The sequence below is a fragment of the Chrysochloris asiatica genome, unplaced genomic scaffold (assembly GCF_000296735.1).
Source record: "Chrysochloris asiatica unplaced genomic scaffold, ChrAsi1.0 scaffold00005, whole genome shotgun sequence".
Classification (NCBI taxonomy): Eukaryota; Metazoa; Chordata; class Mammalia; order Afrosoricida; family Chrysochloridae; genus Chrysochloris; species Chrysochloris asiatica.
Genome location: NW_006408523.1, coordinates 7,324,250 through 7,340,040, shown reverse-complemented (window position 1 = coordinate 7,340,040; position 15,791 = coordinate 7,324,250). Strand labels below are relative to the sequence as shown.

General features: G+C 46.8%; 1 protein-coding gene across 1 annotated transcript in view; it reads right to left on the bottom strand.

The window, feature by feature from the left end:
- MIPEP (mitochondrial intermediate peptidase) overlaps positions 1-15,791 on the bottom strand; it is a 149,051-nt gene that overhangs the window by 94,808 nt on the left and 38,452 nt on the right. The window contains exons 10-13 of the mRNA XM_006831954.1: positions 11,600-11,652; positions 6,856-7,009; positions 4,547-4,624; positions 2,092-2,296 (exon numbers count right to left, since the gene is read on the bottom strand). Coding sequence (XP_006832017.1) covers positions 2,092-2,296; positions 4,547-4,624; positions 6,856-7,009; positions 11,600-11,652 — 490 coding nt within the window. The remainder of the gene's footprint in view (positions 1-2,091; positions 2,297-4,546; positions 4,625-6,855; positions 7,010-11,599; positions 11,653-15,791) is intronic.

Here is a 15,791-nt window from a genome sequence, read left to right as displayed (position 1 = left end):
CAGCTTGAGAAATGCTGAGAATGTTCTTCCTTATTGGTTTTCTAACTCCAGATCCATTGCACATTTTGTTGTAATATATAACAAACACATATGTTTGTATGTATATATATTTGTTATTCAGTGCCACCCAGTTAGTTCTAACCCATAACGACCCCGTAGAGGGTTTCCAAGGAGCGAATGGCGGCTGATGAGCTTGAACCACCAACCTTACAGTTCAAATCGACTTGGCAGTCTAGTGCATTAACCTACAGCGTCACACCAGGACTCATACACATATGGTACTGTTGTTGCTAAGTGTCTTTGAGTTGGAAGTAAAAGATGATGGATTTTTTTTCCATGTGCTTTTTGAAGCCTCGTAAAAATAAATCTGAAAACTACGAAGAGCCCCTACATCAACGATGCTCTCAAAACGAAATATTAGAAGGTTTTCATAAAATTCATGGAAAAATGGCATCCAGATAGTGGAATTTTCCCATAAACTTATGATGATTCCATTTAAATGAAACTCCAGAACAAAAGTGCTGTCACTTCTAGTGAAATACCAACTGACGGGGGCTTGGGTGGGTAGCATCTGGGACCTTGAAAGGCCATGAGCAGTCATCCAAGGTGCAGCTCTTGGTGTCTCCATGTGCAGAAGAAAGAATGACAAGACTTAAAGATGCTTCGAATCAATTAGTCCAATGGACACGTGAACATCAGTGTCCACAACTCTGAGCCCAGAAGAACTAGACGGTGTCCAGCCATGACTACCAACTGCTCTGAGAGGTATCACATTAGCAGGTCTGGGATAGAGTGAGAGAAAGTGTTCAAAATATGAAAAAACCAAATCGTATTAATGATTAGTTGTTAGGATGATAAGACTGCATAAATTTACATATCAATAGAAACATCCACAAAACAAATTACTCTTGCTTCTGATCACCCACAGTGCTGTTTCTAAAACGCTATATTCCAGTTACACATTCTTGGCAGACCCCAAACACAGTCACTGAATCATTCCTTTGGAGGTTCATGTCTTTACTCAGTCACTCTGGGCAGCACACTACACAGATGCATATTCATTCCTACACACACCACCTCCAACTTCAGTTTCATATTGTTCCTAATGTTGAGTGATTCTGTTTAGAATGGGCAGCCCTGAGGGGTTTCTAGGCTGTCAACTTTACAGGAGAAGTTCGCCAGGCCCTTCTGTGGATGAACTGGGTGGGTTCCAACTGCTGACCTTTAGGCTAGCAGCAGCACTTAACCATGGTACCACCAGGCCTCCTTAGAAAACTATCAAGGGCCTACATATCTACTGGAGTCCTGGTGGAGGATAAGCACTGGACTGCTAACCTCAAGGTCAGCAATTCAAACCCATCGTCCACTCCTCAGAAAATCTATACACGGGGATTTCTAGGTTGTCACCACTGTTAGGTACCGTCAAGTCGGTTCTGACTCATTGCTACTGTTTCCAAGGAGCAGTTGGTAAGTTTGAGCTGTTGACCTTGTAGTTCAAACCGACCTTGTAGTCCAGTGCTTTATCCCACAGCCCACACCAGCAGCTACTAGATGGGTTCAAACCACCATTTGGATAGCTGCCAAGCACTTACCTGTTGCGTTCCCAGGGCGCCATATAAAACACAATAAAACGTAAAAGAGTATGAAGTCAGAAGCAGTCATCTAGCTGGCGTCCTGCTTGATGAGGTGGGAAGTGTCAGCCAGAAAGGGCACAAGAGTCAGGAGCTCAGGTGGCACGGTAACGGGAGGGAGACTCTGACATCATCGGAGACCAATGGCCATCAACCATGATCCTGACTCATGACAGCCCAGTAGGACCACGCAGAACTTCCCCCACAGTGTTCCCAAAGACTAAATCTCCACGGGAGCAGTCCACCTCAGCTAGCTTTCTCCCTCTGAGCAGCGGTGAGTTTGGAGAGCCGCCCTTGTGGTTGGCAGCCCAACGCTCAGCCCACCATACCATCAGGGCTCCTAAATAACCACGGGACACTACTCTAGATGCCAGATATTCCAAATCAACAGCCTGCTTCCCGTTTAGAGTGCAAGGCGTTTCGAGGACCGTACTGAATAGGGGCCCTCCTTAGGACTCACCAGTGACGTGCTGGTAGCGAGTGCGTCCCAGCATAGAATGCATGGCATGCCCCATCTCATGGAAAAGGTTCTCCATCATCCCGGGTGTTAGCAAGGTGGGCGAGCTCCTGGATGACTTGGGAAGACTCAGCATGAGGACCACGACAGGGAGCTGGTAGACGCCGTCCTCCTTTAACCGGCCTCCTCGGATGGTAAAATGGCAATCCTGGTGCCACCAGGAAACAGAACAGGGGAGAAGAGTGCTAAGTCATATAGGAGGTAAAATTGTTTCCGCGAGCACACGGTTATACCAGTGATGGACTTTCATTCTATACTTCTCCTATTACTTTAGCTGCAGGTTCTTTTTCCCTGAAGCTTTCTGCCTTGCTGACATTTTCATTGTTTAAAGCACCAGTAATGCTGCAGTCTGCTCACGTTAGCTGCATTAAGCTACTGTGGTACCTGGAAATGCAGCCATCAGAGAGCTGAGAAAGTCAGATTCTCACTTCACTAGTGGAAATGTTTACACCGTAGCATCGATTTTCCCACTTCCTCTCTGTTTCCTGTTTCCATTCCTCCTCCCTTCCTTGGGGAAAGGCCTCCCTTTTTCATTGGTGGCTTGTACCAAGGAGTGCATACCTCCCTGGCGTTATTCCTGTTAGGGACTTATCTATTGTTTGCCTGCAGAGTGAGCCATGGGGGGTGAGCTCAGTGCCGGTCCTGAACTGACTAACGGCCATCATCTCAGGTTCCACCAGTCTCGATCTGACCAGTAAGCCTGGGCACGCCGACTGTCGTTATCACTGGGACGTGACGGGCTCTGAAGGATGGTGCTCAGTGACAGGAGACATGACCTTGCTGAGTCCTCACGGGCACTAGCCTGGTGTCATTTTCCAGAGAAGGCTAGAAGTGAGTCTTGGAAATGTTGAGTACTTTGTTCATGCCCAACAGCTCCAACTGCTGCATCCAACACCTGAGTCCAAGTGGACTGACGGACCCCGAGGCACATGGCCTGTGTTCCTAGCACCCACTGTCCAGATCACAGCAGAAAGCTGGCCATCCTGAGCCTCGTCTTTAGAACTCTCCCTTGTAAGACCCGCAGGGTATTTGGGGAAACAGAACAAGCTCATGTCAGGTAAGATGCTTTGAAAATTGTAACTCACTATTCCTGGTGTGGCGCTGTAGGATCAGCACTGGTGTGCGAACCATAGAGTCAGCAGTTCAAACCCACCAGCTGATCTTTGGGAACCCCATACAGGGTCGCCATGAGTCAGCACTTAACAAGAACAATTCCAGCAAACACCAAATCCCTAACTAAAACCCAGTGTCACTAAGCCAATTCCAACTCATAGTGACCCCACAGGGCAGAGGAAAACTGCCCCCAAGGGTTCCCAAGGGTATAAAACTGGACAGAAACAGACAGCTCATCTCCCATGGAGCAGGTGGTGGGTTTAAACTGCTGACATTGTGATTAGCAGCCAGGTGCTTAACCACTGTACCACCAGGGTCCCTCACTCCAACATGAAGTACATCCAACAATGGTGTTATTTATCACCTTCACACTTAGCATTTCCCACCAGGCTGCAAGCAAGCTACTGCTGAAGCTGACAGACATGAAACTGACAGACATGAAGCTGACAGACATGAATGCTACCAATTCCACATAAGAACATCCCAACCCCAAAGCCAAGTCCACAGCCATCGAGTCGATTCCAGCTCGTGGAGACCCCGGTAGTGTTTCGGGGGCTCTGAGTCTTTTACAGAAGAGCAGCTTGTGAGTTTGAATCACTGACCGTGCGGTGAGCAGTCTGGTGCTCACGCTGCAGCGCCACCAGGTTCCTTAGGAAGAACATTGGTGGCAGATACGCTGGTTTTCATGTGTTCAAATCCCCTGCAAGCTAACACGAGACTCGCTGTCTACTGGGGAAGGAGCTCAGAGTTGGAGCTCCAGTCAGAGGCTGGAGTTCTAATCTTTGTACTCATAGCTCTGTGACTCTGGGTAGGGAGCTGGTCTTTTTCCTGCCTTGTATCCTCATAACCATGGTCATGAGTTCAAAACCAATCAAGTGCTTGAAGTGCTCAGGTACTGGCAGACATGTAAAGGAGCCATAAACTTATCAGCTACTGTTATTAACAACAACAACATCGCTATTACTGTCAGTTTAACAAAGGCCCAGATAAAAGTAGCAGATATACAGTCACGTAATTATCTTCATAAACTTTATTTTTTAAATTGACCCTAATTTCAAATTTATGTAGGGCCATCGGGTCTGACTCGTAGCGATCCCGCATAGGGTTTCTAAGCCTCTAAAGGAGCAAAAACCTCATCTTTCTCCTGAAGAGTGACTGGTGGGTTTGAACTTCTGACCTTGCGGTTAGCAGTCCAGTGCTTATCCACGAGGGCCCCTCAACTATAACAAATGTTACTTAAGTATCACGGGACTACACAAATAAAGAGATCGGTTTATAAAATCACCTGATGTGGTTTATCAGCACGCTGAAAAAAATCACAGTAGATGTATCCCAACAATCCTTCAGTTTCATGAACCACAGCCTAAAGGGGGGAAAAAATTATAGTTACGGGTTGACAGGTTCATCAGAAACTCTAAAACAGTGTTAAAAACATCCTCACACATACACACACTCAAACACACACACCTACATATAAAACACCATAGCCACACACGAGAAGGTATCAAAGACTTTGTGGAAAACAATATTAAAAGATAACAGAATTTTTCCATGAACTTTTTGAGGTCTCTGTCGTGTATGGACAATTTATTTTTGACATCCAATATTGTCTCAAAGGAGCCCTGGTGCACTCTAGGATAAGCACAGAACTGCTAATCACAAGGATGGCAGCTGAAAGCCACGAGAGGTTCCCCGCAGGAGAGATGAGTTTGAAGATTTACAGCCTCAAAAACACTGTAAATAGGCTGTGAATATAGACAGGGTCGCTGTAAGTCAGAATAGACTTGATGGCAGTGGGTTTTGGTAAAATTGTCCCAAACAGACCCGCTTATTCCTACATCTCCGCGAGCTCCATTTCTCCAGTGATTTTTACTTGGGAACGCTATGTTGTTGTTAAGTGTTATAGAATCAGTTCCGTCTCATAGCGACCCTGTATAGGGTTTCCAAGGAGTGGCTGGTGAGCTTGAACCACCAACCTTGTGGTTCAAACCGACTTTTAGGTGGAGTGCTTTATCCCATAGTGCCATACCAGGGAACACTGTGTACAAGTTGGGAAATCCTCTTGCTAGGGCCTCTGACTGGCGTTAATACTGCTACCAAACACAGGGAGTCACAGGCTACTCACAAATGAGCCCAAGGGAGTCAGGACTAAGTGCTAGCTGAAAGAATTTCAGTGGCAAAATGTTTTTTTCCTTCAAATGGAAGAATGCTTGTGCAAATTTTAACTTTTCAATTTGAGACCAACAAAAGGGAGCTTCCAGTTTCAGGTAAAAATCGGCAACATCATCATTTATGCTGGTCTCCGAACACCCACTGCCGCTAAACCCATTCCGACGCAAAGTAGCCCTTTAGGCCAGGGAAGAACTGACCCTCAGAGTTCCCAAGGACGTCTTCTCGACCGAAGCCTGTCATTCTCCTGCAGAGTGGCTGGGGGCTTGGCAGCAGCCCAGAGCTTTAACCACGGTGCCAAAACAAAAAACCAAACTCCGCCCACCCTCATCAAGTCGATTCTGATGGTGATGCTGCCCATAGTTTTTGAAATTGTCAATCTTGACAGGGGCAGACAACCTCATCTTTCACTTGCAGAGTGGCTGGTGGGTTTGAACCGCTGACCTGCTGGTTAGCAGCTGAATGCTTTAACCACCATACCATTAGAGCGCCTGTCTCCAACAGGCGTAACCTCTGGGTGAAATATAATGCACTGAAATGTCCCCCCATTCTAGTTCTCCTTCAATTCCATATTCCATGCTCACAAAATAAAGTGACCACATGGTAGTTTTTTGAAATGTAATTAGAAGAAAAAAAAAAACAAAAAACTACTAAGTATATACATAATAGCTAAGCACCAGCCACATCCCACAGCCTGAGGAACGAGCAGACAGGTGAATAAATCCTCAAATATCTTACTCACTGCTACGGACTCCACTCTGATTCCTGTATAGGGTTTCTGAGGCTGAACATCTTTACGGGGGGCAGACAGCCTCCTCTTTCTCCTGCAGGACCGCTGGTAGGTTTGAACCATCGACCTTAAAGTTAGCAGCCCAATGCTTAACCCACAGTGCCAGCAGGGCTCCTTTCAGCTAACCAGGGCAAAAATAAAAACGTTTGCTCCTCAAATAAAGTGGGCGCTAACAGAAAGAAAAAGCGAGTCTGTAAGCTCAAAATAACAAGGAGTCCCAGAAATCAGAACGCAGGATAGGAATTCATTACCTGATGCAAAAAATGCTCTCCTACAAGTTGGGAAGGTGGTACAGAGAAAGGAACGGTGGCCAATGCAGCGGGTTCTGGCATTTTCCAAAAACGACATGCAGCTAAAGTTCACAAACGCACGCAGAGGCCTAAGTGAAGAGCCCACCTCCTACCAAGTTCCTCATTTTTTGGGATTTTTTTGAGAGAAAGACTGCAACTGTGGTCATATGGTGACGTTATTTTCAGGTACCAAATGATTTAAAATAAAAGGTTTCTTTATATGGTGCCCTAACTCAGATATTTGATTAAATGGGCAGAGCTAAGCTAAAAATAGGGATGCTACTAACTCAGGTGACCCCACACCAAAGGTCAACGCCGTGTGCCGTTGGCAGACCGGATGCTCACCAGTTTGCGGACATCTTCGCACCACACCTCGCCTTTGGCCGGCTGCTCGGCATACAAGGAAATGCCTAAGAGCTGGTTAAACAGGAGATTCAGGCCTTCCATGCACGCGCCCAAGGAGAAGAAGGGGCAATATAGACTGGGCTCGATGTTATACCTACGACAAGGAAAAGAGGCACAAAAGGCACGCTTGCTCACTTAGATTTCTGACGGTGACCCCACTTTAATTTTCATTTAACATTTAAGATCACAGGAGCTCAAGAAGAGAATTCAAGACATCAAAGGTATGTCTCTGTACTTTGGGGGATTTTCTGGTTCTGTTTTCTTCACAAGAGACACAGGCTAACCGTGACCAGTACCAACACCCGCTCCATAGGCCAGGCTGTTAGGTGACAGGAAAGATGGCTCACCCACATCTTCAGCGCCAGCATCCTCCATGGCCACCCCTGAGCCCCTCCTTCCCATCAGGTGCTCCCAGCACATCCCACCACCACAGAGCCTGGTCACAGTGGTGCTCAGGGGGCCTGCGGGTCCCCGACTACACTCCAGGTCCCTGCACTTTGCCTCTCCACCTTCCGGCTCCAATGGCCCTGGACACTGGCTGGAAGGTGGCAGAGAGGCCTCAGAGGAAGAAGCAACTTTGGAGCGCCCCCCCAGCTCCTGTCTCCTGTGGACTCAGCCATCCCAGCCCCCTGTGTACAACCTACCCACCTGCACCACATGCACTGTGGACCCTGCCCGGCTCCTCCACCAACCTAGGTAATGCATATAAACCACTTCGCTTAGTCTCACAAGTCTCCCCCTGTTGCCTTGGCACTTCAGTAACATACACAAATAGCACATTTCTAATGGCTGTTGTCATGTGAAATGTTGGATAATGAGACAGTCGTTAACTGAGGAGGGAGGTGAATCTTAGTCAATAAGTGTCCCTCAGTGTTTTTAATACTTGTGTGACATGAGGCACCATTTTTCAGAAACACACACCATTTCCTACAGGGAGGTCTATCAGTTGTACCTAGAACTGATTTAGTTACATTTTGGATATAATATGGTTACATTTTGGATATAATATGTGTACAACATTTTGGTTACATTTTGGATATAATTTGGTTACATTTTGGATATAATATGTGTACAATTTGGTTACATTTTGGATATACTATGTGTACAACAACTTGAATGCTGCTATTAATTGAGACCAACTGCCTGATTGGGCCAGTGAAGGAGTCAGTAGCCTCAGAGGGCTTGAATCTAAGGAGTGGAGATGCGGGCTGACAAGGTTAAGAGCTGAAATCGTGTAGTCAGGGGTGGAATAGAAGGCCGGGAAGACCGGGAGGAGCTATTACATGTACCTTACCTGCAGCTGTCGCATTGGTGTCGATTCTAAGTGACCCTATACGACAGAGTATACTGTCCTGGCGGGTTCCCAAGGCCATCGTCTTTACAGAAGCAGACTGGCCCATCTTTCTCCCTCAGGGCATCTGGTAGGCTCCAACTGCCAACCATACAGCTAGCAGTTCAGCACTTACCCCACCGTGTCACCAGAGTTCCTTATGCTGCATTTGGGTTTACCAGCTTTCAAGGAACGAAATGGTAGAAGTACAATTAGGCCTTTTTTTTCTCTTAAATTAAGAATAGAATTAAGAGCAGTCTCATAAAACCTTCAAGAACACAAACCCTCATCGAAAGCTGCACAGAATTAACAGTCAAGAGATTCTCAACTTCAGAATTCTCTTGTGTCATCTCAAATTAAAAAACAAAAAACCCACTACCATTTCATTTGTGAACCACACGCTTCATGAATCAGGTAATATTTCAACACTGATGGATCTGGAGTTAAAGCACAGAAAGAACTTAGAAATTCGCTCCAGGAATCTCGGCCTGGAATGGGGTGGAAATTCACCGCACAGTGAAGTAGTCAGGTACACAGCCTCCCTGCAGACAATGCAGAGAGTGAACAGGATTAAGGGAGAACATTGGCACCCAAAGGCAAATGTTTACAGAGGCCTGAGGGCGTGTGGGGATGAAGAGGTTCCCAGACAGGAGAGAGTGCTTGGCCTCACCGTTGGAGACACGATCATTAAAGTTATCAAAAGAAAATGAAATAGAAAACTTCAAGGTACTGGGAAGGATTGTCTACGCATGTTAGAATGTTATAGTTGGCTAGCATTCTGAAATGTGTGGTCTTAAAAGCCGCTGAGAGCTTTTGTTTTGCTGGTGAAGCAAAGGTAGGATAGCAAGTAAAAGAGCTGAATGGTACTGGAAAACTGTTTCATTACCTTTCAGGTAATGATGTGGTCAGGTGCTCTGGAATCAGTTTCGTGCCCTGTGGACAACAGAAAGACACACCGCCCGGTCCTGTGCCACCCTCACCATCATTTGTAGGTTTGAGCCTATGAGTGCATCCACTGTGCCAATCCATGTCCTCGGGGGTCTTCCTCTTTTCTCCAGCACTCTACTTTTCCAAGCATGATGTCCTTCTCCAGGGACTGGTCCCTCCTGGTAACATGTCTAAAGCATATATGATAGAGTCTTAACCATGCTTGCCTTTAGGAAGCATTCTGGCTGCTCTTCTTCCAACACATATTTCTTGGTTGTTTGAGTGTTGTGACTGTTGTCCTTAAGTGCCGTCATGTTGGTTCCAACTCATAGTAATCCTGTAGAGGGTTTCCAAGGAGCAGCTGGTGGGTTTGAACTGCCGACCTTGTGGTCTGCAGTCTAGTGGTAGATTTAATATTCTTCATCAACCCCGTAATTTATAGGCATCACTTTTTCTTCAGTCTTCCTTAGTCACTGTCCAGCTTTCACTGCCTATGAAGTGACTGAAAATACCATGGCTTAGGTCAGGTGTACCTTATCTTCAAAGCGACAGCTTTGCTCTTTAAACTGTAAAGAGGTCTTTTGCAGCAGATTTATCCACTGCAGTAATACAGCGTTTGATTTCCTGACTGCTGCTTCCATGAGTATTTGTAGATCCAAGTAAAATAAAGTAAAACCCTTGACCACGTCAATCTTCTCTGTTTCTTGTGACGCTGTATATTGTTCCAGGGGTGAGAATTTTGTTTTCTTTGTGTATGTGTCCCGGTGTAACTGTGGGCTAGGCATTCGCTTGCTAACTCCAAGGTCAGTGGTTCAGACTCACCAGCGATTCCTCAGAAGAAAGATGAGACTGTCGGCTGCAGAAGAGATTTACCAGAAACCCCAGAAAGTGTCGCCGTGAGTTGGGATCAACTCGCTGGCAGTGGGTTATGTATGCTGAAGTAGACTACATACTGAAGACTGAACTCTCCATCAGTAAGGACTTCAAGTTCCCTTTACAAGCAAGGCTGAGCCATCAGTAATCACACGTTGCTCATGAGTCTTCCTCCGATCCTGCTGCCATGTTCTTCTTCCTGCAGTCCAGCTTCTCCGAATGTTTGCTCAGCATACAGACTGGATACGTACAATGAAAGAATACAACCTGACACACATCTTTCCTGATTTTAAACCATCCAGTGTCCCGTTGCTCGATGTGCATGACTACCTCTTGGTCTGTGTTTAGGTTCAGGATGAGCACAATTAAGTGCCTTGGAGTTCCCATTCTTTGTAACGAACGGTATCCACAATTTGTTATGATCCACCAAGTCACACGCTTTACATAGTCAACGAAACACAGGTAAACATCTTTTTGGTACTGTCTACTTTCAGTAAAGACTCATCTGACATCAGCAATGATATCCCTCATTTCACGTCCTCTTCTGAATCCCAGGTTTACATATTGTTGTTGCTGTGTGCGGTTGAGTTGGTTCTGTCTGTATAGGGTTTTTGGGAGCGGCTGGTGGGTTTGAACGGCTGACCCGCCCTACCGTGCCACACGCTAAGGCTCTGGGTATATAGAGTCCTAAAAACTAAGCAGGTTTTCCTTTGCCTCTCTGTTTCATAAGACATCAGCCATTACCACTGTGGAGTTGTGACTCATCTAATGTCTCTTCTAGCCACAGTCTGTCACGCCCACCAAACAACATTTCTATCCAGCTGAGTCTGGGTAAGAGAAGGTGGGAGAAGACACTGATAGGGTGACAGGATTCAGCAATGGATGTCAGCAGAGTTAGCCATAATTGCAAAACCTTGAAACGCTAGCATGGGTCTGAAATGAGCCATCTCAGCAGTAGGAATGGGATCTGACTACCATCAATGAGGAAGAGCCAAGACTGGAGCGCATCTGGTGGCCCCTGAGATCCCTGTGCACTGAGCCTCCTGCCCCCAGGGACAGAAAGCTAGGCCACTGAAGGAGCGGCAGAGGAGCAGGACCAAGAACCGAAGCACGAAACAGAGCCGCGACCTTCCCAGCCCGTGGAGTAAGTACAGCTGACTGACTGGGCAGGAAGTTTGTGTGTAGAGTGTGGTGTCCCTGGGCAATGAGGTAGACCCACGGAGCCAGAGTCAGGTGCCTTCAGGCTGTGGCTTAGGGTGGAGTGGTGTGTCCTGTGGGCACTGGTCCTGTGGACACTGGTCAGCAGCCCCCAAAGAGCTTAGTAGCATCATCTGGGCAAAGCGAGGCCTCCCTGGGGCCTGACTGAGGAAAGACTGTCCTGACTGGAATCACTCGGTCCTGAGCACTTTCTAATCCTGAATTGTCACCATTAACTTCCTAGGAAGCCCCGTAACTGTGAGTGTGGCTGCCGTAATAGATTTTCGCACGCAACAGGAACAGAGGGCACCCTGGGAGGGATGGTTGGCATCTTCGCATTTGTAGCAGGACACTCACCTCTCTGCGCGGAGCACACCGCTGTAGTAGGGGGGATCCCAGGGCATTAATTCCTACAATGGGAGAGTCCACGGTTAGGAAGGTGATCAGCTGTCTCATAATTCTTACCAATAAGTTAGCCAGTCTACAAAATGGAAACCTATTACAGGATCAGAAAAATGGTACAGAATCTTTACATGTTACATACAAACACCTCCCGGTAAGCCCAGGGGCATGTTGGTGACATAAATAAGACACAGCCATCTGGTTTAGAGGAAAAGGGAAAACAATTGTGACTCTGAAACATAAAGGAATGAAAATCAACATTAATGGATTAGTCGTTGAAATTTCCCCCAAAATGTAGCTCATAGATTAAGCCATGAAACCTATTACCGGTAGGATAAAGGGACTAGAAGGAAGATTAAGCTTCTTTCTAAACCTAAGCAAAAGGCTTAGGGCGGATTCCCCAAATAACAGCATCAGTTTAAAATGTAACAAAGGCAAAATTAACTCTAATCTGGGCAGAGAAAACATGTCATCATCTGTATGATTTTGACAACAGGTACAGAATACTGAAAGAAAGGGCAGTTTAAGTTCCTGAACTCATCAACAACAAAACCCCCAAACCCATCACTGTGGAATCGACTCAGATCCATTACAGCCCTATAGGACAGAGGAGAATTCCCCACAAGGTTCTCAAGGCTGTAAATCTTTACACAAGCAGGCAGCCTCATCTGTTCCCCAAAGAGGGGCTGGTGGATTTGAACTGCCAACCTTCTGGTTAGCTGCCTACTGCTTAACCACAGTGCCACCAGGTCTCCTTCTGCCTATAATCCTCTCCTCCAGGTGACAGAAGAGTTGAGAGTTCAGGTTGTGAGGTCAGGTTGTCTGGGTTCAAGTTCAACCGAAACCAGCTATAAAACCTAGACCAGTTCTGTGTGCTCTCCCAGGCTTCCTGGTTTCCTTTCCCAGGATCTGCTCCCACCCGTATACCTGAGCCCACCTCCTGGACTCTCCCCTCACCCACACCACTCGGCCACCCTGGTCTCCTCACTCCTGCCTTCGGCTTTCGGGCCTGCTGCCTCCAGGGCCAGCCCCTCAGTCTCTGCTCAAGCCTCCTCCTTCCCAGATCCACCCAGACACACCAGCACCCCATCATCACCCTTTCTCTTTGTCCCCGGGGGGCACAATGGTTTGTGATCCACTCACTGAGCGGCTGAGGGGTCAAACGCACCAGCAGCGCTGAGGAGGCCAGGGCTAGTGATCTGTTCCCTTAAAGGTTATAGCAAGAAAACCCTATGGATGCCGGGAGCTGGAATTGACTCCGTGGCAGTTTTAGTTTATCACCACTTCTCAGCACAATTCTTTCCTGCAGATACCATCCCCACATCGCACAGTAAATATAGTCACTTTTTTACCTGCTTACTATTTTGGGAGCACAGTGGCTTTGTAGGATAAGCCCTGGACTGTGAACCGCATGGTTGGCGGGTTGAGCCCACCAGCTGCTGCGCAGGCGAAATGCTGCTCCTGCAAAGATTTACAGCCTCACAAACGCTACACGGGGTTGCTGTGAGTCAGAACTGACTTGGCAGCAATGATTTGCTTGCTCCCACTAGGATGTAAGCTCATGAGGCAGGGACTTGTTTGGCACCTTGCCCTATCATGTGCCTGAACAGCAGAGGGTACAAAGCAGTCACTCAGTCTATCTGTAAGTATCCGCTGCTCTCCTTGTGACAGTCCACTCTACAGTTTCAGCCTAGGCACGGTCTCTTCCAACAATGTGTGCTTTTCCTTCTCTTGTGTTTTTATCGCGGGCAGTCCAGCAATGGAAGGTACATGAAGGCTTATCGTCTTCCCTCTAACTAGATCGTGAGTCCCTTCAGAGCACGGACGGCATCCCTGGACTCTGGGTCCTGGGTGCTCATTCCCGGCACACACGTCCTGCACCAGAAGGTGCCTCTACCAGGTGCCAGGCAGTGCGCAGGCTAGAATGACACAAAGGTGAACAAGGCCCAGGCCCTATGTTGAGGAGCTGGTGGTCTAGGCCCAGAGCAAGATGAGTGGGTCAACTCTGGTTGTTGAAATGATTATATATTCCTGAGTGGTTTTGTGTACATTCAAAAAAACAAACAGAGGAAGTAGAAGCAAATACATTGAATGATGTTGCACGGAGGGGATTGTAATCACTGCGGTAAAACGAAATACAATAGGATGAGTGTAAATCCGATGTTTTCCCCTGTAAACTATCACTCAGTTCACAATAAAAACTTAAAAAAAAAAAAAAGTATACAATTCAGTGGTTCTTAGTATATTCATATAAATTGTATCTTGTTAACATTTAATATGTAAGCAAAAGTCTTCCAAATTAATCCCATGTCTGTACACCCGGTGAGAAATTATACAATGTTGCACACCATAACTTACTTATCCATTCATTGAGTTTCCAAATCTTGGCTGTCACAAATGAAGTTAAATGTAGCAAATAAAAAAATAAACAAAAGATGAGTGGGTCAAGAGTCAGAAAACACAAGATTGTGTCTGACGCAGCTGTACTACGTACAACCAAGCCCAGGAGTTGGGCAGTGCAGCCAGGATGGAAAATCAGGACGTCCTTTGGAGGAGAGAACGCCGGGGTGGGTGGGTTTGGCTCACTGAGGAAGGAGAATGGCCTCTGCACCCAGAAGGTGTGGCTGTCTGGAAGCCACCTGTCACAGCAGCTGGCACACCCATGTCTGTCACAGTGGGAGAACCAAAGGAAGCACCGTGAGCAAGAGCCCACGAGCATCACGAGGTAGTGTCCAGAGCACAGATCATGATGCTGACTCGCTTTGGGCAGCAGAAGGGAGCAGGAGGGGCCCGCTCATGAAGGGCTTGGCTGGAGAACCTAACAACCGTAAAGCAACTCTGAGACTCACAGCAGGGCACCATGGGTTAAGTGTGAGGCGCTTACCCAGCGGCCACTCTGCGGAACAAGGCCGAGGCCTCAGTCGGCTTCTGTAGAGATTTACAGCAGTTCTACTCCGTTCCACAGGGTCACTGAGACCACGCTGACCGGTCAGCAGCAGGTTATTAAAGCATTTTAAGCAAAAGAAGGACATGATCGGATGTGCTCTTAAGGCAATTCATTCATCCATTTATTCATTCATGTTCTAAGTGTTGAGTGCTCACAGGAGAACTGGCAATATATATGGCCAGGTGTACCGCTCAGCAGTCTGAAACCATGATGGCTTCAACGGGAGCCCAACCAGGACCAGGAAGCCAGCTCAGCAGCTCTAACTACAGTCTAGGTGGGACGTAACGATGACCCAGACTGCTGGCACTTGTTGAGAACCACGGGTCTGGAATTCGTCCAGGTTCTGGCTGAGGTAAACCATTCACCAAAGACAGAGAAAACATGGCAAGACTGGCATTCCACAAGTATCTGGAGTGTAACCTGAACCGACAGCTAGACAAAAACGTCTCAGGAGGAAAGTTTCAAATCATACTTGTGTTTACAGAATGAATTCTGGCAACACGCTCTATTGTTTCCTGCTTCTGTGTTTATACTAAATTCTCATCTATAAATAGTCTAGCTTCCTAAATGGACCTACCTACCAAGCCAGAGTGCGCAGAGGACAAATACGGAGTACTTTGCTCGGTATTGCTACCATAAGCTAACATGCTAACGTTCTCCTCTGTGATGGCTGAGTCGTCTAAGGTGCCAGGCTCAAGGTGTGTGTCTTGCCTGCAGGCATTCTGGTCTCCAAATGGAGACGTGGGTTTGAATCCCACTTCTCTTTGTTTTAACTACACAAACAAAAGTAGACAAAACAGATGAGTGGGACATACTAAAAATTAAAAACTTATGTGCATCAAAAGACTTCACCAGAAGAGTAAAAAGGGAACCCACAGTATGGGAAAGAAATCTTTTGCAATGACACATCAGACAAGGGACTTATTTCTAAAATATATATGGAACTACAACACCTCTACAAGAAAAAGACAAATAACCCAATTAAAAATGGGCACAGGTCATGAACAGACACTTCACCAAGGAGGAGATCTAGGCAGCCAACACACATATGAAGAAATGTTCACAATCAGTAGCCACTGTTGTTGTTGTTAGGTGTCATTGAGTTGGAACCGACTCATAGCAAAACGAAACACTGCCTGATCCTGGGCCAACCTCACTACCACTGTCACACTTGGGTCCATCAATGTTGCCACCTGGCCA